Genomic DNA, 25,758 nt, shown 5'->3' with positions numbered 1-25,758 from the left:
TTTTCATTGGTTTGTAGCAGATTTATTGCAGCAGAAGTTTTTTGACGCAGCAGGCGGAGGGGTCTAAAACGCTTCACAATACCATAGAGTAACTTACGGAGTTATATCTATCTTTGACAATACTTAACTCAGTCGTCCTATCATCCTAAAAAAAAATATTCGCAGTTAGTGCAGTCAGATAGTAATCGCATAAGCGCATAATGTCATATTATGTCCGATTACAAAATTACATATTTGCTACAATTATTTTGCATCATCTTCCGTATATAAGGTGCTAACAAATTAGTTATCAATATTTTAAGAGATGGTGATGGATACATTAAAACAATTAAGTTTAAATAGAAATAAAAAAAACTTTTCTTATAGTTGGTCAAACCAAATTGTCAGTAAATAAGAACAAGAAAAACTAATACTCGTCCATTTCTTTTGGATGCTAGTACTAGTGTAAGACAAAAATAGTATGAGTCTCCTCTGTCTATGTTTGAAATGAGACAGTCCTTTGGCAAACTATATATAGGTACCTATTTTTTGTTTTCATTTACATAAAATAATCATCATATGCGTTTAACTGACAATGAACTGACAAGATGTTTAACACTTTCTGTCATGTCAACAATTGTTTGTCTTAAATGTCATTAAGTCAACCAAATACAAATACAAATTTTTTATTGTTTGAATGTGAGTGGTTATAAATGGTGGTAGGGTTAGTATTTGGTTACATCACAATCAGCCTGAATTTGGCGTACAATACTCTTTGACTCTCAATGTGCATGTCATTAAAACCTATAAAATTAAAATAAAAGTATAAAAATGTCAGACAAAAAAAATAAGTATTAGTAATAATAATAGAGAATAATAATAACAGGTCAATGTCATGCATACAGAAAAGTGGCAACACATAATTTTCATAACAATTTTACAACACAGACAACAATTAGCATGACACTGACAATCAGGGGCCCATTTCTCGAACGGTATTAGATGGGTATTAGACTATATAATATTAGTCCACGAACTGTGAAATCGTATGGGTTACCATGGCAACACACTAATAATATTAGACTAATACCGTTCGAGATGTGGGCCCCAGCTGTAAAAATATTGGTAACTAATTTGTTAGCACCTTATGTAATATATGCCTCTTTTAATTGCGTGGTGTTAAATAGTGACACTTATTTTATCACGTGGCCAAGCCATCCATAACACGCCTGCTGTCGACCACAGAAAATATTGTAATGAACGAATTTTACAGAGAAACTATTCACACTGCAATTAGAGCGTTTGGAGCGGAACCGTCGGATGGACATGGGAGCACCCAATTGAACTTCGAGGGAATATTAATATCTACCACACAACACGCGTTGAGACACATAGTAAGTACCTTTTTTCCTTTTTTTTAGGAGGGAAAAATGCATTCCGCATACCACCCGGGTGCGGGGGGTGACCCGAGTGGTTATGTCGTGGGACTCCCGTCTAGGCTAATGAGGCCCACGGTGTACCCACTAAAAACCCCCCATATGCCGCCTCGCCGCCTTATTGGAGGGGTTACAGGAACGCTTGCGCTTGTCATCCGCGACCCCACCTGCGGCAGCCGCCCACGAGCGCGGCTCCTTCGCGAATGCCCGAAGGCCCTTCACGCTAGGCGCGCCAGATGGTAAGACGCGCCTTCCTCCTCGGCTTCCATTCTGTATTGTAGCGGACCCCCCCGAGCCCGCCACAAGGAAGCCACGGGCGCCAGGAATTTCCCCGGCGCCCGGCGACAGATCAGGTCTATGGTTCTGCCGCAAAACCACAACTCGGCTGCAGAGGACAGGGAGAACGGCACATCGGAACACCGACACTCCTCTTCCTCTGCAGCCCCACCAACGCCGCTACAGCGGAACGGCCCCGCCAAGTTCGCAGAAGATAGGGAGAGTGGCGCATCGAAATACCATCACTCCTCTTCCCCGATCCCACCTCGGCCGCCGAGGATAGGGAGAACGGCTTACCGCAATACCGACACTCCTCTTCCTCGACGGTCCACCTTCGGCGCATCACAAGCGGGCTAAACCAGCCCACTTGGAGCGTCCTCCTCGGGCCAGCCCGCGCCCCAAACAGGCCGGCCCTGGTTGCCTCTTCGCTTCACCGTGGATAACCAAGCCACGGTAACTAAGCCCCCCACCACGACAAGGTGAGCAACCCGCGGGGGGACATAAGTAAGTACCTACCCTAAGGCTGTTAACTACACGTGAAGGAAATGCGGGACGCTATTTTAAGGAGCGTGTACTCTCTCTTCCGGAAATCGTTTTTTCCAGATCGCGATTTTTGCCATTCGCAATTTTTACCATTTTATTTGTTCTCAATAGCTTCCTTTCCCGAAAGCATTTCTAACCATTCGCATATTTTCCCATTAATTTTATTTTACAATAGCTTATTTTCCTGTTACGTTTTCTAACCATTCGCATATTTTCCCATTTTATTTATTTTCCAATAGCTTATTTTCATGTTAGGTTTTCTAATTTCTCATAATATCCCACTAAATATAGCATTTTTTTACAATCACGGAAGACAGAATATAGATAGGTGCGACGACGACGACGACGGTGTGAAATAAACTTATTTAACACACTTTTTCAGGCTGGGGCCAAGAAAAAGCTAGCGCTAGCAGCAACAAAAAACGAACCAGGAAGAGCACACAAAGTCACTAAAAGATATCTTTTAGTATCGAAAGTATATCCACAGATTCTCAGGGATGGTTAGAACGTCACCTTTCGAAACTATTATTGTTTAATGATATTTAAAAGATGATTTTATATACGGGTGTTTATCAATCCCTAGTAATTTTTTGCAACTTCCATGTTGGTTCCATAGTAAAAGTTGCATGTCCTATATAAGTATTCGCGTCTCAAAACATAGCTAAATTTGAAAAAAACACTGTTTATAAACACACCAAAACTATTACTAATTATTAGGATTAAGATCTCTTGAGCCTAGGGGAAAATCGTTCATCGATTCACGCCAATCAATAAGTAAAAATGTATCCGGATTGCATGTGTTTATGTTTCGATTAGCGTTTTCTATTTATAGTTAAGAGGAAAGCGGATGACGGCTTCTTCTCCACACAAACTTAATCCTTGTACAAAAAAAAATTGTAGCATAAGATTTTTTTGGCTTGAAAAGAGAGCAAATGTTATTTTCCATAATCAAAACTTATTATCCATTTGGCAAATGATGGATCATCCTGTATAATAAGAAAAAAATAAAATATTATTCCTTTTTTCGTTTTATTTATAAAACATCTAAAATTAATTTTAATGTCTGATGTAATAAAGGTCTTTGGGAGAAAAACACCATTCTGTAGTAAAATTATTTATTATTACGAAGTCTTGAGCAGTCATATTTATTAGGATTAAAATCTGTTATTAACTTAACAACAATCCGAAAAGACTAGTAGATACATATTTGTACCCATATTTAAGGAATTAATATTGTTCCTAAACAACTCAAGTAGGTTTTTTTGAGATATACGTATGACGTGCCTGTTTGGGCAAACTCGTATATAATAGGCTCTTATAGTATCAAATCAAAATTGTTATGTTTCCACTTTGATTTGATTTTGCACGGCGTGTTTTATGATTTTAAATATTATGTAACTATTTAAATATATTGATTTAGCCTAACGCGTGTAAAGTAATTAATCTCATACAGACTACATGCGCCAAAGCATGCGCTACCAATTGCACACTTTTTGTGTTCTAACATACGAACCAAAAAATAGTGTTTAAAAGATGTTACGAATTCTACTTTATGGGTAGGTATTACCCGTATTAGCTAGGGATATACGTGTCTGTCGGCTATCTGTCTGCTGGCACATCTTTAAATATATATTACCGTCGCCTAATGGTACTATTTTCTGTACATTTCTAGCTTGATAAGTGGACAATACGCAGCGTAAAGACATGACATGACAAGCAATGTACAGCGATAACCGATGACAATAGACTACTAGTCAAATTACCTACTCTTTATAATTTTATACGGGTTTTAAAATATAAATTGTATCTAAAATTAACTACTGTCTACGTTTCTCTTATTAATCTTCTGGTGCTGTATTTCATGCATGGTGTAAAATAATTTATTTTAAATACAGTTAAAAACCCTATTGTCAGAGCCGTGATTATGGATATGGATTCGATCACTAGACTTTTTTTCTATGGGTTTGGGACCAATACAGTACTGTATATCCTTAGCTATTACAAGTTGTCTTAAAACTACGTTATTCACCCCTGGTGGGCGGCAACGGCGGCTATGCATTGATTGAAGACGTTGACGTACTCGAAAGGAAGGTCGCCAGAGCACCCGTACCCGCCCTTCTTGTGGATCGCCATGTGATCATAGCAGTTCACCTGGCCGTCGCCGTTGCAGTCCTGCAATGATCGTCCAGTATTAAGTGGAGCAATATTAATATAGTCTAGCCATTGAACTATTATTACTAACGTATAGAAACGGCACTGAGAACCAGTATTATGCGCCATGAGTTGCTGCCGTTTTGGCATCAAGCCATAGAAGCGCAGCGTGAATCTCGCGACCTAAACGCGTAAGCGCCATGAATGTTACCGTGCTTACGACGTTTTGGTCTCGTGGTACAGGTTGTGATTGCGACAATTTCATTGTTTGGTATGTTTAGTTTAGTTTATTCATTAACCATAACGTAATATGATCATTACATGGGTAAGTCAACATTTCATACAATATTATACTTATAGAGAGAGCATCAGATAGACAGAGATATGACGTCTCTATAGTAATAATAACTTAATAAGTCTAGCCTGCCGTGAGTCTAGCAAACCAATTATGCCAGTAAAAAAGTGGCAATTTAGAATTTCTTGCCCTTTTCTGCAGGCCAATGCACCATATGACTAATAAAATTATTCTGATTGATATAATGATTTTCATTTCATTTTATAAAGTCATTTTAATGGTAGAGTTAGAAGTACGAGTATATGATTTTAGTTTTTTATTAAAGTACATTTTTTAGATTAGGGTTCAACGATATTTATAGAGGTGGTATATCTAATTATTAGAAACGTGTAAATAGTAGTGACATTGCCTTTTCTCGCATTTGACATAGCGGCCTCGACCTATGCCACCTTTAAGGTAAACTCTCTAAAGTCTAATGCTTGATAAGATTGACGATGCTGGACAATGTCGAGCATTGATGCATTTACCGAAAATATAAAACTAAATTATTTTACTTTAGGTTGTCCCGTTCATATTTTTGGCTAATATCTATAAAGTTTTATTAATGAAAATGTTTATGTAACTTATGTTTTCGGAAAATTTATCCTGGGTATTTTTTACCCACAAGCGAGCAATCGTCTTAAAAATACCTTACTCATCTAAAATATCGCACAAAGTTGTAGGTAGGTCAAGCAACTTGATACGAAATACAGATTTTACGGCCTTAGAAGATTTACATAAAGCCAAGGCCGCGATGATGTCAGTGCGCAGTCGCACCGCTAAATATTTCATGCACTGACATTGTCACGCTACGTATTCATTTAATTAACATCAACATACACGCCCACTAAAGGCTTCTACAGACCTTGCAAGTTGCAACAAATGGTATGCGATTTTATTGCCGGCTAAGTAGGAGCAACGAATTCAATCGATCGACCAAGTGGCGCAATGTATTGCAAATGGCATGCCAGTACCGAGGACGTTTGTAGAGACCATAAGCCAAGGGCCTGACACTCTTTGATAGAGAAAGATAGTCTTATTGCGATTCCTATAAGACGAAAGAGAAAATATTGCCATGCTTTGTCCTTATCACCGACCGGGTGGCATCATAGGTAGGAGGCGATGGCGAAATACCGAAATGTATAAGAGTGAAAGAGAAAAAAGCCTAAATTGTATACGAATATTTTTTCTCTTACCCCCGGTCGCTCGGTGGCGCGTCTATAACTAACTTGTATATGCTATGTCTATACTTGTATAAAAAAAATGGCATTGTCTATGTTCGCGGAGTAAAAACCCAAGCAATATTTTTGAATGGTAATTAGTTTTTTAATATTACGCTAGATTTAATTAGGTTTTTTTTATTCGGACGCATGCAAGATTCTGTTTCTTGGTATTTCACTCGTTATCACTTGATATGGTTACAATATTATTTTTTTGTACGTAGGTATTACAGATGTAATTCCACTTCCGTAAACAAGTGCAAATAGTAGTTACTTAACCTACTTCTAATCTGAGCGTATATTTGATAGACTGTAAATGAGAAAATAATCGACTTTAACAATTCTTAGTTCTGTTCTACTAGTGGTTTAGCATAGTTAGTTACCTGTCCAAACCTCCTCATGTATCCCTGCACGGTCTGGGCAGCACAGTACGGGTCCACAACGCAGCTGCGATACGCTGTAGAAAATAAAAAATATACTATTAAGTAATTACATAATAAATAGTAAGATTATTCTATAAATAGGTTTCTAGCTCCAAATTATCTCCAAAAAATAGAGTCTACTCGTAGGCGAAATTTGAAGGTTTCGTCAGTTGACATAAATTCTTTAAAAACATAATATATATACCTATCTGCTGAAATAAACAAGCGGATTTATAATTTATATGCACTAATTAATGTGCATTTATGAATACGATACAAATACAAATCTTCTTCATTTCCTTCTTCCGAATACCTTTTTTCTTGATGCAGGTCCAAAGCCTCCATAAAAACCAGATTAAAAAAAAAAAAAAGACCTCGATTGGAATGCCGGGTGTTTTTAACTTTTATTTATCAAAATAGTAAAAATATTAAACTTATGACCTTCATAAATGATGTTTTAACCGAGACTGTTGTAAACAGCAGATTGACTCTTGACCTTTCCCGTGATGTTTTCAACAAATTTATATTTTCTTATCTATTGATCCATAAATATTGTGTTGTTCACATAAAATTAAATGGGTAGGTAATTTAAATAAAACAGCCATAAATATACGAATATCAGCTATGTTAACAACTAAAAGGTATTTCGCTCTTTGTAATTAAAGTAGATACGTAAGTACTGGTATCTAAATATAAAAAACAACACTTTTGACATTAGTTCATTTCCTAAAAATGATGGAGTGGGGCCAATGGCTAATAGGTAAATTTACTCGTACCTTACACGTTTTTCTTTTAAGGTAATTCTTAATTTAATAGCGCCCACCACACTTCACGCCTTCGCGCCTTGTTCCCCGTTTTTTGTCGGTTTTTCGGGCCGCGTCAAAGGAGGCGCGAAGCGCGAACTTGCAAGACTCCACATTGTTACACACTATTTTGGCTCATCAGTGGAAAGATAAATATTAATTACCTATATTATGATTATATTATATTAAGCGGCTATATTTTACGGTTGTACAACAAAACAAAATGGAAAAACAGCTAAATCACGTATGATGCCGTAGATAGGTAACTAACAGATAAACTCGATCAGCTGATGCTTTTCCGCCATCTTGCCGCAAACCAAACTGCGAAATCGCCGTGAAGTTGTGAGACTTGTGAGAGTGTGGAGTCATACGTCAACGTCGCAAATGTTCTCTCCGCGAAGTCGCGATTCACGCACACAGTCTGGAGGGACTTTAAGGTACTAAAGGTACCTGCAGTCAGGTCACTCAAATTGGCCAGGCGCGAGTTCGTTAAAGTTAGTCAAGTGTAGAGAGACTCTTTGAGCTAAAAAATGGGGCCATACTAGCATTACTATGTTACACAGCCTATGCTCCGAAGCAGTAGTTGAGGATGCAAACGGGATATTCACAATATGAGAGCGGAACAGGGCGCAGGTCGCAGGTATCTCCCACACACGTCTGGGCCCGCTTGCAGCCCGAGATGCCCTGGCTGGCACACCTCCATCATGCTAGCTTACCATCAGGGTGGTCAGGCGTGAAATTGTTTATGGCAGGCTTGCCGGCATCCAGCCAGTACGCGCAGGTGATGCGGAACAGGCCACAGGTGTCTCCTACGCACGTCTGGGCCTGCTTGCAGCCCGATATGCCCTGGCTGGCACACCTCTATCATGCTAGCTTACCATCAGGGTGGTCAGGCGTGAAATTGTTTATGGCAGGCTTGCCGGCATCCAGCCAGTACGCGCAGGTGATGCGGAACAGGCCACAGGTGTCTCCCACGCACGTCTGGGCCTGCTTGCAGCCCGATATGCCCTGGCTGGCACACCTCTATCATGCTAGCTTACCATCAGGGTGGTCAGGCGCGAGATTGTTGATGGTAGGCTTGCCGGCGTCCGACCAGTACGCCCAGGTGATGCGGAACAAGCCGCAGGTGTCTCCCTCGCACGTCTGGGCTTGCTTGCAGCCCGAGATGGCCTGACAGATGCACCCGAGGCACACCTCCGTCACCGGCTGAGCTGACTTGTCGCCGACGAGCTCCGCTGAAAAGGAAAACCGTTCTTGTTAAATAGGTATCGGTTATTTATTACCGGTAGTAATTTTTCGTTTGGGCTTTCTACTCCACCTACTTAAATAAGGTTGTCTGGAAGATATAGTTTTATAGCGATAAGACCGCCTGGTAGTCTACCTCTATTTTTAATAATTGTTTTCTTAGATTAATTTTGTATCAAACAGAAACGTGCGAACGATTCAGTGGTCGTGAGTTCAAGTCTTACCCAAGACAGTAAAATTTTCCACTTTTAATTTATTTCTAAGCTTAATTGTTTTCTTTTCTTTCTATGATTTTTGAATAAATCTACGTTTCTTGGTTAGGTAGGTATTTAAAGGCCTAACTAAGTACCACGTCATTAGCCTAACTCAATATATTTAGGAAAAAGTTGAAATCACTAAAAATACGCTATAAAAGGTTTTCGACTTTCCTGTTTGTTTTCCTGTTCAAATATTGGTATTTTTATTACACGTCAATGTTCTCCTAAAAATGCGAGTTTGTTATTGACTTTGCTTATTTAAGTATTCTTTTCATGTTGCACTCCGAGGATAATTTCATGCAAATGCATTAAAGTGACATAGCCATAAATCCTGTAGAGGTCAAGGCACTTGTTTGCTTCTACCTCATCCTATCTAAATAGATATAACGAAATAATTTTAACGAAATTTCTATGTTCAAGATTTAATTTGTCCATCAATTCACCAATTAGGGCTATTAATGTTTTTACTGTTCAGGAGTTTAATAAAGTTTAATTTATGTAAAAAATAAAACATAATAAACATTAGGTTACGAACTTACGATCGCTTATGCGTTTCTAGTTACTAGGTCAAGAATCCGAAATAACCTACTAAGCTATAGGTTACCTAACTTATACTTAAGTGCAAACAACAATGTCCTTACATTAGGCTCAGTTACAGAGGCCACACATTCGATACACAGCGTTATAGGAATTTCAAACAAAATAGGTAGGTAAGTGAAGAGGAAAGTGGATTTTCCTTTCTCGATATTGAAATTATGGAAAATATTATAAAATAACCACATCTATGCCCCTTTGTTTGATATTTTCGACTGTACATAAGTCACAGCTATGACACTTCGTTTGGTTTTTAATTACTATATTAAAAATTAGGAGCTTTATAAAATTTGCATGGAATTTGTTTTTCGCTTCTAACTTTTGTCATATTAGTGTAAACTTCCTGAATACTCGTACGTACAAAATTCAGTTGCCTTTGAAAACAACTCCACTTAAATATGATTTTCAAAATTATTCTGTTATAAGATAAGGTGCATTGGTGTAACTTCGAAAGCAGGGTTTGAAAATTACAAATATCCACTAAATTACTAAACTCGAAGCACTACCCCCTGTAGCAATAGCCAGGATAAGACAGAATACTTACGCTATTGCAATGCTTGCCAAAAAGGTGTCCTGGGGCCCATTTCTCGAACGGTATTAGTGTGTTGCCATGGTAACCCATACGACTTGATAGTTCGTGGACTAATACTAGTCTGATACCGTTCGAGAAATGAGCCCCAGGACACCTTATTGGCAAGCATTGAATTGAATAGAATAGAATAAGTTTATTTGCAGAAAAAGGGTAGTAACATGTCTATTCAATCATCATATTGTCATGTGTATTGCAATAGCGTAAGTATGAAATGCTTCTGCAATGCATCTAAATTAAAATGACGAAGTAAATTTGACAAAAGACTACAAGTTTGGTTCTATTCGCAAAAAGTGCTTAGTGCTGCAATTGTTAAGTCCACTTTTTATACAACAAGTACAACAACCAATTTCCCAGGGTTTTTCTCAAAAAATATTTGGTTGGGAATTTTAGATAACTATTGTTGACGTTATTCCCAGTACGGGTAAGTTCCGGCCCGTAAAGTACTGCGGGGCCATTACTACCCATCACGCCATAAGTACTAACAAGCAACACTGAACTGAATCGGTGGACTCTATACCTTTGGAATAAGGTTTACGAATGGACAGTTAACAGTGTGGACGGTACGAGATAATTTGAACACGATTGTTCTTTAGAAGTCGGAGATTAGTGTAAAGATAGTTGAACTATTAGCGTGTATAAAAACTGTGGAAACGGAAATGGGACGGCGATTACTTCGTTAAGTTGTGCGTAATGAATCAGAAAAAAATGTTACACGCTGGTGTTTTTGTTTTTTAAGTTTTTATCACAGAGTCAAATAGATAAATAATTATGCCTGTAGCATACATACCTATAGTGTAATTCGTTCGCGTTCTAAAGTACTCACAGCCTAATTGGATGCTGATAAGGAATAATGTGTTAACCCACATAAGCACTATTGTGAGAAAATGGCGTCCAAAGATTTAATCGTGGTTTTTGAGTGTTTGTTCTAAGAATTTAAGATTTTGTTTAAACTGTTGTATTTGTCAGTTTAAATACAATGAATTGATTTATAATTATAATATTCGAAATAAATCTAAATTTGTCGCAATAATCCCCTTTTTGTTTATTGCGAATTGAATAATGACGTGAAACTTTCTCAAGAACGTTACACAGTTTTGCTAATTGTGTAAATGTGCCTTTGAACTTATAATCAACATGTTATAGCACATAAAGTGTTGTTGTTTAATACTAACTTAATATAAATTTTGTTTTGCTATAATCAATCAAGCCTCATAATGCATTGATATGATATTTTCTTCGATTTGCAAGAATAATTCAAGTCTAACTAGTTATTTTAAATCATTATAATTACAAAAATAACATTATTATACGAATGTACATACATTCAAATTCTTGAACTTGGCATTTAAAATTAATTGCTAAGAAAAACTACAGCAATTTGCCGTTTTGTTTAATCTTTCTTCGGCAAACTTTCCTCAATAATAAAACCCGTAAAAACTAGTGTGATTACGCTTTATAAATACTTTATTTCGAACAGCATTAGTATTTACTACTTGAAGACTGCAAAAATTTACAGATTTGTGCACACATTTCTTAAAATTACATATTATAAACACAGTTTTTAGCAACACTTACCTTCAAAGCGCTTCTGGTAAAACAGAACTAATGGAATTTGATTTCCGCAATAATGAGTTAACCTGTCTTAAGACATTATTGAAGTTTTAGTATGCGTTCTCCCCATTACTGTAATAAGTTAAGGTACTAAACGCATTAATGCAAAACAGACAACACGTGTTAACGGATTTGTGTTAACCTTTTTTCCTTCTTTTGGTATATTTATAAATTTCAAATCACTAAGGTCATTTTTGCAAAATGAAGTCGAGCGCACCAGCTATAATATGGCATTAAAAATCTCATTTTTGAGTTTTTGCGGGTTGACACATTATTGCTTATCAGCATCCAATTGTTCTTCATACACAGGGATTTATTTATATCTTTTTGTTAAGCTATTAGAGAGTCTGACGTGTTACTTTTGATGCTGACTGTACACATGCCTATTCAAAGTACTTACCTATTTAATTTTACATTCAGAACAACTATCCGAGAAAGGACTGGTTTAATCTTCAATAAATAAGCAAAGGATTCTTTAATATTCATTAGGTTTGCTGCCGTGGTAGGAACGCGGAAGATTTATCGACTTTTTGTTTCATGTATACTACTTAGTAAAATTTACATTTCCAGATAATACCTGTGTTGTTATAATTTGTAGGTATTTAATCAGTTTTATAGAAAACTAGTGATTATGACTCTTAAAAAATAACATTGGTACCCGTAGAAACGTTTTACCTAACATTTATATATTTTTTTCAAATATAAGGTAATATTTTTACATTCCTATTGTGTATATTATTAGACCATAAAGCCCAGCCCAGTAAGTTAACGGATAACTGGAATAACTGAGGATAACAGGTTTTTTTTTAAATAATAGGTATACTGCGTACGAGTATGTCACTATACAATAAATAACGGTTTTTTTAAAGAGAAAATTTATAAAAAAAATACACTACGTATATATAAGTACATATTTGTCAATAATTTAGGCAACGCATTAAGTCCAATTAAGTCCTGTTATTTGTAAAAGGTACATAATTATGTATAAAAATCGTGAAAACTTTAAAACTTAATTTATCGTTATTTACTATACGGTTCATTACCCTCATTAAATCAAGCTGCACCAAATCACAATAATAAAAGCAAAATTTAAACAATAAATCTACCGTTGATCCTACACAGAGATCCTAAATGCGCGAACGATGCGGTCAAACGAGTCCTAGACCGGTCGCATCGAAAAGGTTAACGTGACATATCAATGTCATGGTAAGTGCATAAATACGCGGATGTTTTTGATTTGGAAATTACGTCAATTTCATGGTGTGCAGGATCAAAATTTGTTTCTTTTGTCTCATAACCACAGCAACGAAGTACAAGTATACAAGGTACAACCCGACTAAGCTTACTTAAAAAGACTTAAAGAGAACAAAGTGAGGCTGTGTCATAATAAACGGCATATTTTCACAGAAATGAGACATTAATGATGACATGGCCACACTTTGTCATTGCAAATGCCATGCAGAGCTTGGTCCGACTCTAGATGTAACTATAGGTAGAGAAAGAGCACAGAATAAGTAATAGGAAAGAGTGCATATTGCTGAGTATCTTGCTCGCCTTATTTTATCTCTACGCTATTGATTCTCTAGGGGTCACAGCTGCGTTATGTTAGGTATACCTAACATTTATTTATGCCACATGCAATAACTCGAATTTATAAGTACAATACACATATAAAAAAAAAACCTTAAAACGAATTATTACTAATTAAACCTAGACGAGCTAAAACTAAAACAATACAAATTTAAAACTAAATATAAAAAATCTCCCTTAAGTCCCCCGCTTCCGGGAAACCCCAAAATGCTGGCGGCATTCCCCCTCTGAATCGCCAGGCCCAGCCTCTGCGCAAAGAAGGAGCCCGCCCTATGGTCGCCTGAGACGCCTACTAGTCGAACCGACACCTCTTTAACAAACTTTTTAGTGTCGGTTGATCACGGACCCAACGTCTCCACCGCAAGCGCAAAATCGTATACTTGCGGCGCTTCAGTGTCTGTGCCTGGTCCGCGGCCGTCCCAGGCTTCCGAGCAGACCCCTCCACGTGGGACGGGGCCAGCGTGTCGACGCAGGTAGGTAGATAACTCGAATTTAATTTTAGCTATACATTGCCACCTAAGGAGGTGAAACGAATTCTATCTAATCTAATCGATCAAATAGGGAATTAAGGAAGCAGCGGCTGCCACGCACATCATATACATATAAGTACTTAAATATACCTATAAGTATATACCCGTTGTTATTTTATGACATTTTCTTCATCCGCAAAACAAACATAAATAAACAAAATCCGTGTCAAGTGTTCGATGACAGTTGACACAGACATCTTGAGGTCAAGAGTGCGAACTTGTTGTTACCCAAGATAAACATTGCAAAAGCGAAACATACTACATATTTAGTTATAGGTAGGTATACATTTACTTACGGAACATTAGTCTCGATAGCAGTTTTTTTATTGAAGAAAATTTGTGATCCGCATGTCCAACTGTGGGCGCATACACGCTGAAGATATAGTTGGTCAAAGGTCAAACCAACTTGTCAGTAAATAAGAACAAAAAAAACTATACTCATCCTTTTCTTTTGTGTGCTAGTACTAGTGTAAGACAAAGATAGTATGATTTTCTCTGTCTATGTTTGAATTGAGACAGTCCTTTGACAAACTATAGAGTCTTCTGAAGTATAATAGTTATTTGTTATACAAGGGTGCAAAGTTGTATTTTACCCGCGAGTGTAGAATTGAAACACGAGCAAGCGAAAGGATTCTATAGGTGAACCACGAGCGAAGCGAGTGGTTCTAAAATAGAATCCTGAGCGTAGCGAGTGTTTCAACACACGAGAAGTAAAATACATTTGCGCCCGTGTGTAACACAAAACTTTTCACCTCACTATAGCGAGGAAAGTGCAACATCCACAGGCGTTAGATCATCTTCATCACTGGAATCACTCATTTCTTTACGATATTATAACAGAAAACTCTGGAAGTTGTGTATTTTTACGCGAGTCGGTGAGAAAAGGTTTTAAGTAAAAAATTGTTGACAATGTTGACATTTCTGATGTATGAAATGTCAACGATGCGTTTTGAAATTGCATCGACTCAAATTGTGCGTTCAGAATTATATTTAACATCATTATAAAAAAACAAACGTTTCTTATGGAATTTTAAGGTTTATGACTTAAAATCATTAAATAAAGCTAAATTTGGTATTTTTTATTAGATTCTCAAACCATTTATTTAATGATAATTAATATCGAACGAACCATTATCATGAGCGTTTTACGTTTTGTTATCTGTCAAGCTACTTAAACACGCTCCATCCAAGGTCAAATTACTTTCCCCACTAGAGGATAAAACGCGTTTTTCCCCGCTTGTATTGAAGGATAAACGACAACTTTCCGAGCTAGTGAGGCGAAAAATTAATTAACCATTCTTACGGGGTCAATTAGACCCGTCAATTAAGCGTTATACTTATTGCAGAAAAAAAGGGCCATGTTAACTTCAAAGAAACATGTATTGTATGTCTTGAGGTAAATACCTAAATCTAATTTCTATAATAAGACCCCGGTAACTCTACAGGGGCCCATTTCTGGAACGGTATTAGTCTAATATTATTAGTGTGTTGCCATGGTAACCCATACGACTTGATAGTTCGCGGAGTAATATTATTAGACTAATATCATTCGAGACATGAGCCCCAGGTCTACCTTCCTTCTCACCAATATCTTCGAATACAAAATGTAAAAGCTAAGATTTTTTAAATTCGAATAGGCCGTAGATGCATGAATCGGGCGTGTTTTTTTGTGTAAATGTGTTAATATTATTTCCCCTCACTAGCTCGGAAAGCCGTCTTTTATCATTTAAAACAAGCGGGGAAAAACGCATTTTATCCACTAGTGGGGAAAGTAATTTGACCTTGGATGGAGCGTGTTTAAGTAGCTTGACAGATAACAAAACGTAAAACTCTCATAATAATGGTTCGTTCGATATTAATTATCATTAGATAAATGATTTGAAAATCTAATAAAAAATACCAGATTTAGCTTTATTTAATGATCTTAAGTCATAAACCTTAAAATTCCATAATAATCGTTTGTTTTTTAATAATTATCTTAAATATAATTCTGAACGCGCAAGTTAAGTCGATGCAATTTCAAAACGCATCATTGACATTTCATACGTCAGAAATGTCAACATTGACAACAAAAATTTTGCTTTAAAACTTCTCACGTAAAAGTACAGAATTTCGAGAGTTTTTTGTTATAATATCGTAAAAAAATGAGTGATTCCAGTTGATGAAGATGATCTAACGCCTGTGGATTTTGCACTTTCCTCGCTATAGTGAGGGGAAAAGTTTTGTGTTACACACGGGTGCAAATGTATTTTACTTCTCGTGTGTTAAAACACTCGCTACGCTCAGGATTCTCTTTTAGAACCACTCGCTTTGCTCGTGGTTCAACTATAGACTGCTTTCGCTTGCTCGTGTTTCAATTCCACGCTCGCGGGTAAAATACAACTTTGCACCCTTGTATAACAAATAACTATTATTGTTAAGCAAGTTTTACACGTAGTGCTAATTGCCCGGGAAAGTCTGTCTTTTCATCGATTTAAGTTCATTATAAACAACGTTTTATAACATCTCATATTGTACTTATATCTTTATTTTATTTTATGAATGTAATAAAATCATGGTTTTGTTTATGTTAAAAAAATACAAATACACTATAGTTTGTTTTCTGTGTGTCAGTCCCCAGACTGAAGTACCCATATACCATCGATATCAAAGTAAGATTATGGGAACGTACTTTTAATAACTAATGGAAAATCGCGTCCTATGCACAAGTTGTTAAACTGGTTAGACCTGGTCCCTATTCCGGTATTGATTAAAAATACAACCTATTGGAAATTGCATCTTTACATTATTTCTCTATTGCTTCCCATGCTTATTATTCATATCTTTGTAAGTGGCAAAGTAAAACTCAAAATGAAATTAACTTTAAACTTTCTAACACTTTTGTTTTATGTGTTTCATGTCAGGGAGTCCCGAAACCGGAGCAAATGTGTGAGTCGCCCATATAGGAACGGCCAAGGTGCTCACAAATATATTTGAAAACGCCTCTATTATCAAAGCGTTACAGTCCTTGTTCGCATGCTCACATATTTTAGAGCATCTTGGCCGCTCTAATGTGTCTGATGGCGGCTGAACATTGGACGGAATCCCCAAGTTCTTTAAAAAATGCTTGAGTAGGTCGAGTTAAAAAAAAAAAACAACTCGGCCTGCTTAGATACTCCTTACTGGGACTACGTTCGCTTTGTTATACATATAATTAAATTACGAGTATGGTAACCAAGAAAACGAGAAGTGAAAATTTTCAATTAACGACAGCGATGAAGTCTAATTATCTAACAATATCCAATAACCATTATAGATCAATTAATATAACGGCCAAGTTATTTTTAATCAATCTTAATTAAGACAAGATGGTCTTTGTCACTTGCTCACGATCTGTGGCAGTGTTAAAAGGAATGTAAATTGACATTTTCATAACTGACGGTGATTTTATTTTACTTTAATGGCCAATTAGTTGTCATCACAAAACTGACGGTCAATCTCAAACACCATCACAAAATGGTCAGTTAGATTAGATGTAGTTTTACTAACAAAACTTCCGTGTACGCGTGCTCCAGATGAAGCTCCTCTTTATGGAGCGAATCAAGTCAAGCTATTTTTAGCTTAAAATATTTAAGTAATACAGATAAATACTAGATGTCAGTAGATGTAACTTAAAACATGACTTAAGACGGGCATTCCTTAAAAAAAATTCTACTTTAAAAAGTACAAGTTTTTCAAAGCTAGATACTGACATACATGAATCCTTTTCAGTGTAAGATTTATAGGTATTCGTCATCTATCAACTTTGTTGAAGAAGGATCATGTTTAGTATCGTAATTAATTAATATTCTAAGGCCGTCTGGTCATCGCCAGTTTTAATATTAGATACCTAATTAAATTATTTTGATTGAGGAGACTTGTTTTTTGTATCAAATTGCGTGTATACAATAGACATAAATGACATTATTTATATTAATTGTATTCGCACTTGTAATTGTTATAATATGTTGATAATGAATAAGTTGAAAATGAAATGTATATAATTAATTAAAATAATGAGCATGGATTATTATATAATATTTAATTTAAACTATTTAATGTAATTTTTTAAATAAGGTTAAGTTAATTATAATAGAAATTCAAACACAATGTTTATTGTTAAACTGAATAAATATATGAAATATCTCTATTTATTTTCCTAATAGTTAGTAAGTATTTATAACAATAATTTATGGTCCATTTACGAAGTTTTCTTGGAATAGACAATTAAACAGTAGTTTTGAGAAACTTCCATAAACATTTCCATAAAACAAGGCGAAAAATATTAAATTTATTTTTGGTGTGAGTATTTGTGTTACAATGTAACAAAAGCCAGACTTTTTTAATTCGTCGGTTTCTAAACCTGCAAACTGTCAAATACTATTTATTTTAGGCATTCAAGCTTTTTGACATTGCTCCACTTGATGTGAAATATTATCTATAAAATGGGAAGATAGATAATAAAGTCGAGTCACAAATCACTTTTTACTAGTCGATAGAGCTTAAAAATGATCCTTGAATGTTTCTCAGAACTTAATTTTTACCAATAAAAGCTGGGGCCCATTTCTCGAACGGTATTAAACTAATATTATTAGTCCACGAACTGTCAACTCGTATGGGTTACCATGGCAACACACTAATAATATTAGACTAATACCGTTTGCGAAAAGGGCCCCTGGACTAAGGTAGATTATTCACTAATAGACAAGTAAAAAATACTAACAAACATCAGCAGCACACGCGGCAACCAGAAACAATATGGCACTGAACTTCATCACGGCTGACGCCATAGCGACGGATTAAAAAAAAAAACTTATTAAAAACCTTAATTTATAAGCGTCGGTCGTTCCCGCGCTTCTGCAACTGACTGGCATTGGTCATGGCCTTAGAGCCGCTTATATGGACGGACCGCTGATTCAGAACGTTCCATTGAAATTGAACGAAAGCTTGAGAATAGGAGCTGCTGAGGTGAGTTTTCCTCGGTGAGATCATCGATTTTTCAGCACCTATTTAGGATGTCAATTTTAATTATAACAGACTATTTATTATGAAAACCTGAGGAAATTAGGAACAGTTTGCAATTAGTTTAGTTTTTGAATCGTATATTTTGCACGTGATAAATGAGATTTCTGCGATTAAGTTACCTACTTAGTATAGTCAGACATAAAATAGTAGAAATTAAATAAAATGGAACTAAAAAAATTCCATACTAAATTGTTGCATTTTACTTCAAAAATGTGACAGGTACGTAGGAAGGTGTTTTCCCGGTGAGGTATCTTAATTTTTTCTGACCTATGGTCATGGAGTTATCGGTTCGTTCCCCAATACTCAGGAGTCCAGAAGCTTAAGGTTTACATACACGTATTAAAGAAAAAAACATACGAGATCTTTAGAAATGGTCTCTGCGTCACGGTATTCATTGTTTAGAACTTTACGCATTTGCATATGCAAATTTTCATAAAGATGTATCTACTAAAACGTCTACATTGTAATGATAATAGTTCCTGAGCCAATTTGAAATGGGGTTTCCTAATGTACTGTAGGTAATATCATACATACATGATATATACAGTACTTCCATAATGCCAAGATTTTTAAGGTTTAGGTTGATCGGTAACCAACCACCTATCATCTATAATAATAAACAACGTAAATAAAATAAATAATTGGCTAAGCCAAATTGTCTCAGCCCCACAGTAAGCTCAAAGCTCACGAAGGCTTGTGTTGTGGGTGGGTACTCAGACAACGATAAATATAATATACAAATACTGAAATACATAGAAAACACCCATGACTCAGGAACAAATACAGGAACAGGAACGAACCTGGGACCATAGGCTTCATAGGCAGGGTCACTACCGCCTAGGCAAGAACGGTCGTCAAGTAAGTAGGTAACAAATGTTTCCGAGTGTTCTCTCATTTATGAAAAAAAATCGCCTTGGAATTGGTTTACTCAAATAATAGACTCACCTAATATAAGATATTCGAGTTAGTTTTTGTACCATAGTTGGAAAATTTTGGACTATATTGTTTTTACGGTACCTACCCTTACAGTTTTTGTACGACTAATTTAGACTAATTATTGATCACAATTAGGTAGGTACCTATATTATTCAATGTCTGCCAAAATAGTTTTCCCTCAAATAAATTTTAATAAAATTCTTTACAATAAAATTATTTTAAATATTTGATCCTTTCGTACTAAAATATTTTATTTATATAAAGATAGAAATGTCACTCATGCAAACCATAAATGAACCCTGAAAACTCTTTTTTAGCAGTCGTGTAAAAAGGAAGACCTTTGTTATTGCCTATTTGGACCTTATTCTAAAGGAGCTCCCGATACGAACTTCTGCGACTAATAATAATGGGCAAAGTGGCTGGAAAATTACGTTTTGGGGGCCAAAGATGACAATCATACACCAACAAATGCCACACGAAGTGTTAAGTTGTATCCGATGACAGAGGGTCTACCGCGAAAAAAATAATCGTAATCTGCTTCTCTATCGGTCTTGCATATTCGAACGATAGCGAGGTCATCTTGGCTAGGCCCATCGGTCACAGGCACAGGGTGCAAAACGGGTGTTTTCCTGAACGTTTTATCCTGAGGACATTATGAAAGTTAAAATCGTACATTTTACCTAAGGCTCTCATCATACATATTTTAAGAAATAGAAGCCAAGCACATTAAAGGAAATAAGGCATTAAAGTGCGTTTACTTATCTGGGGGCACGGTACTAACCTACCTTTTCTCGAACGGACGTCGTTTTTTAAACCCTCATAACTCTCGTTTGGATTATTTACACTGCTAAGGTCACAAAATAAAATAATAGTACTACTATTTAAGGTGAACGTTTGAGAAGTTAGGGTTTGTAGAGTTAGGGCGTGTAGAGTTAGAAGTTTGGCTCTACATGCGATCTGATAACTTTTTGATAGTGCGAGCCATATGGTCTCGTCTTGGCAACATTTTATATGATAATGATAATGTTTATGGTGGGATTATGATGTCCAAAAGAAAGACGCATAACCTTAACTCATACTATAAACCTTTTTGACCCATTTGTGATTTAAAATAATAGAATTTGGAATGGCAATAACATAAATGTTTTCGTGTTTCGGCAATCCTTTGAGCTGATAAATTCACATAAATCTGTGGATAAAAATGCCATCCAGGACCAGGAGTAATTTTAAATTGAGGATAAATCAGCAAGACATAGCATAGGATATTTTATTTATAGCCAATTCCCGTGGGATTAACCGCCTGTCCAGTGTTGCCACATACATAAGTTTTAAATGGCCATAACTATCGTTTGACACTGGTTCTATTATTAGCGGAGCCGAAGGCGAAGAACCGGTCAGCTGGGACGACGTATTAAATTTAAAAACTTAAAGCCTAGCTCAGTGCGTAGAGGTCGTAATTGCCTTTAGAGGGATTAGAAGGGAGTTTCGATAGCGAATTCGAAAATTTTATTATGTTTACAAAAATAATAAGAGACAAAGAAGAGACTTCTAAAACAAACATAAAAATATAAAAAACAGAAATAATACTAAATTAAATTAACTAAAAATATCTACCTATATACACATATTTACAAGTAAAAAATGGGAGCTAGCTCGGCACCGGATGGTAAGGTGCCCAGAAGGCTGGTAGCATTGCCGCGCTTTAGACTTCTTGTAACAGGTAAAAAAATTGACACACTAATTTGTATGAATGAAACCGCAAAATCTGAGGTCACTCGAATGAATTAAAATCGCAAATTTATGCCGAATGTTACAAAGCAAAACAAACAATGAGTCAGATATATATATATAGGATTTCTGTGACTTGAGAGTCTTGTTGAAACCATAAAATGTTAGGTCAAATTCGTTCATCTAAGGAGATATTACTATTTAATCTTTCTTAGCTTTATACCTTTATATATTTACAAGTAAAAACCAAAACCCGACACATTTGGTTTTTCATTTTTAAATTGTCCCAAAAGTCCCAGAAAAGACAATGTAAACAATTACGTCTATTTGCTCTTTGAGTAAAATGTTTCACATAAGGATGTGTATTAAATAATATACGTAATAGGTATAAACCATGTATAAACACATAATTACATCCACTATTAAAATAAATTAGTTTGGTTATTAACGTCAGTAACTTTATATAGAAGAGGACAAGCCATTATAATATAATATATGAGGTTCTACGAACATAAACGATTGTTTCTATGCCGCTGATGGTAAATACCTACCTATAGGTAGATCGGTATCGAATAAAAAAACCGACTTTTGTATTGGTATATCTCGTTTATATAAAAAAGATGTATTATTTCCTTTGGTTCAACGAAACACATTGGGTAAAAACATAATAAACTAGTGGCTCTGTGAGCTGTAGAGGCTGTAGACCTCGCGATAAGCTTCATTAAGGTTAAAACCGGCCAAGTGCAAGTCGGACTCGCGCACCGAGGGTTCCGTACTTTTTAGTATTTGTTGTTATAGCGGCAACAGAAATACATCATCTGTGAAAATTTTAACTGGCTAGCTATCACGGTTCATGAAATACAGCCTGGTGACAGACAGACAGACGGACAGACGGACAGCGAAGTCTTAGTAATAGGGTCCCGTTTTTACCCTTTGGGTACGGAACCCTAAAATATGAGAAAAATAACAAAATTGGTAGGTATGTAGGTTCTTATTTCATTATCACAGCGAACTAGCAAATGGTCTTAAGTGCCAGTTACCCTACTAGACTCCAGACCTTTATGCCAATTTTCGCCATTTTGAACTATTTCCAAAAAACGAAATGACAGAAAAATTCTATCTAAATACCAAACTTGCTCACAAAATTTCACTCACTGTTGAGAAATGCAACCTGCAGAGAATTGACAAATGATAGCGACTGGCGTACCATTATAGATGGGCGACGAGTAAAACATAGGTATTTACCTAGCTTGGCCAGGCCATCAAAGCTCATTTGGCCAGCATTATTTCGATACCTGCTGCTAACTTCCAAATTAGGCAAGCCGGTAGGAATCGAATTCTCTACATTATCATTTTAGCCTTCAGTCGCCCACTGCTGAGCATAGGCCTCTCTCTTTGTGTACGCCACTTATCCCGGTCCTGCGCTAGTCTTATCCAAAAGTGCCCCGCGTTTTTCGAACGTCATCATCCACCCAACGAGCGATAGGACGCCAGGCGCTTCTGTTCTTTCATCCGAAAGCGGCCACCAATCCGTCAACATTTTGGCCCACCTGCCATTACTCTGCCTGACAACGTGTCCTGCCCAACTCCATTTAAGCTTGGTAATGACGTCATCCACATCTCGGACCTTAGTGCGGTGTTGCATCTCGTCATTCTTCACTCGGTCTTGAAGTTTGATGCCGAGCATGGCATTCTCTACACATAACGTAATTTAGCAAGTCTTTTGTACCTGCTCTCTTATTGTCATCTCTTGTCGACAATCGCAAATCGCTAGAAATCGATTTCGCCACACCCGTTGAGCCCCAGCACGGCTGCACATATTCGCTATCGGGAAATTTTCCCCGCTTCTCGTGGGAAACGCGAACTCGCGGCGGTATCGCCCTCCAGCGGAAACATCGATAACGACCCGCTGGGAATAATCTCAGGGGCAGCTTTCTTTGTAACTTACCTTAAACACATGTCTTAATAGTATCTTAACACTTCCACCACATTGTGCTGATTAAAATAGCGAAGACATTATCGCGATACTATAAGCCTTACTGACATGTCAGCGCTCATATCGCACAATGCACAACCCAATGAACAAAAGTGTACCAAAGAACTATAATAAGTGTACCAAAAAAGTATAAAAATGTACCAAAGAACTATAGCAAGTAAGCACCTGCCTCCTGTCGTTTATGAGACGATTTCCATTATAGTCCCCACGATTAATTGCGAATTGGGGACTTCGCCACCACACTCGCCTTTTAATTTGCTTTTTTTGGTGAAGGAGAGGTCACAGATACTTGCGAAGATAATTTTCTAGATAGAAAATTACTAAACAAACACTAAACAGATGTTTAGCTAGTTTATTACTTACCTATTATTTATTTTGTAACTCAATTTGCACATCCAAGAAGGACTGTTCATAATTAACTCGGGAGATTTGTAGCTGAGTTACCTTAAAGGGTAAGCATATGAATAATGTTCTATTAAGGTTGTCGGCGCGACATCGACATTCCTCTCTCATTAATATAGAGTTTCGAGTTTCACAGTGCATCTTCACATAATTAGCTAGTTTACCTTAGTAATATAATTATGCTGTCGTTATCATGATATACATACAGTGGCCTTAGAAATAAAGATTAGAATGCATGCATTAGACCCCGAACGTGAAATAAGCGTAAAAAAATGCCATCATTTCATGGTTTTCGTCAGAAGTTCCACTTCACCAAGTTTCGCCTACCGACAGAAAATGCACGAGTAAAAACACACTATAGGTGTGCTTTGCCCCTATGCAATTAAAACTGCACGAGGCCATGCGCTTGGTAAAGAATATAGAATAGAAGCCTATGGAGGAACCTGGTCTTCAACAGAAGGACATGATGTCACGATCCTCAGCATTGTGGGACCGACTGAAGAAGAAGGTGTGCTTCGACCAACACGAAAGGGAGACGGCGTTCGTACTATTTACCCTCTGCCGAAGCATATTAGGCACAACTGTGCCTATGACGGTGCGTGTTGTGACTCTTCCGTACACAAAAAGAGATCGCCGAGGTGTGCAAGATTTGTCTTTGACGTGAGTCATTTTATATGTCATTCTCTATTTGTGTTGTCATTACAGATTGAATTTTGTATGTAGTGTGTGAGAACGGCAGAATGATTTGTACGGTACCTAAGATATCGTTTGTGGGCTTCTCCCTTCCGACGTCCCGGAAGCCGGTGAAATGAAATGAAATTAAATTAAATTTGCACCCAGGATTTTTGACTAACACACACAAAGGTTAATACTACTCTCTATCTGGTAGAAACGAAGTAAATAAATAGAGCTACCGGATTCTTTGAGAATGCGAGGTTTATGAACCACAGGCCTAATTACTGTTAATTTAAAACAAAATTAAGGTTGAATTTATTATTAGGCAATTCGCATCCGTATCCGAAATCGTATTTTAATTGATGTTGAATTGATATTCTTTATTTCTTATTTCTAAGTAATACTTATACAAAGTATTCCTGTACTAGTAAAGAGTATAAGAAGTACTCACAATGATGTCCGTTCTAACGATTAAACCAGGAAGTGGATATGGATAATTAAATAGTAAACTTTTCGACTGCTGTACCTAATTACTGTTAATCAGATCATGGCGCAGTTGTCGGCACGTGATTGGAGATCTCGTAGTCGAAATAAAACTTTGATGTCTTCTGAATATTGTTGTTTTATTTTACACTAGCGACCCGCCCCGGCTTCGCACGGGTGCAATGCTGATTATACATATAATCCTCTTGAATCACTATCTATTAAAGACTGCATCAAAATCCGTTACGTAGTTTTAAAGATCTAAGCATACATAGGGACAGACAGACAGGAAAGCGATTTTGTTTTATACTATGTACTGATGTGATAGTAATGAATCGAGAATAAATGATTTAAAAACTTGTATAATTAAAAGTGTAGAACACTTATAGTATAAAACCATTAAAATTAGGGACGATACAAAAATAGGCGGCTAATGGGTAGAAGTCATGATCGAAAGATACCGGATGTAGAGTTGTGACAGAAATGTCACATTTGACTTGTCGCTGGTTGAGAATAGACAATATTATTATATTTTTAACAATTACTATTTATATAGTTGGTCAAGCAAATCTTGTCAGTAAATAAGAACAAAAAAAACTACACTCATCCCGTTCTTCTCGGCGCCAGCACCAGTGCAAGACAAAGACAGTATGACTCTCTCCGTCTACGCCCGAAATGAGACAGTTCCTTGACAAACTATAGCTGGTCAAGCAAATCTTGTTAGTAGAAAAAGGCGGCAAAAAATATAGGCGCGAAGGGATATCGTCCCATAGAAAATTTGAATTTCGCGCCTTTTTTACTGACAAGTATAGTAAACCTCTCATGATTTATAATAGAGAGAGAGAAAGAGAGAGAAAAAAAAAACACCTTTACTAGACTAACATTGACTATAACTATAACTAACACTGAATA

The 25,758-nt window shown here is 36.6% G+C and overlaps 1 protein-coding gene across 1 annotated transcript; it reads right to left on the bottom strand.

The window, feature by feature from the left end:
* Positions 1-3,332: 3,332 nt before the first annotated feature.
* Positions 3,333-18,486, bottom strand: LOC134746730 (lysozyme-like). The gene is made up of 4 exons (XM_063681251.1): positions 18,325-18,486; positions 8,205-8,399; positions 6,323-6,396; positions 3,333-4,406 (listed from the first exon to the last, which is right to left on the bottom strand). The coding sequence occupies exons 1-4, from the start codon at positions 18,389-18,391 to the stop codon at positions 4,260-4,262; spliced, it is 483 nt and encodes a 160-aa protein (XP_063537321.1). The 5' UTR covers positions 18,392-18,486; the 3' UTR covers positions 3,333-4,259.
* Positions 18,487-25,758: the final 7,272 nt, after the last annotated feature.

Source organism: Cydia strobilella, chromosome 13 (genome assembly GCF_947568885.1).
Source record: "Cydia strobilella chromosome 13, ilCydStro3.1, whole genome shotgun sequence".
NCBI lineage: Eukaryota > Metazoa > Arthropoda > Insecta > Lepidoptera > Tortricidae > Cydia > Cydia strobilella.
The sequence above is the reverse complement of the archived record's forward strand: the minus strand, read 5'-3'. Positions and strand labels throughout refer to the sequence as shown.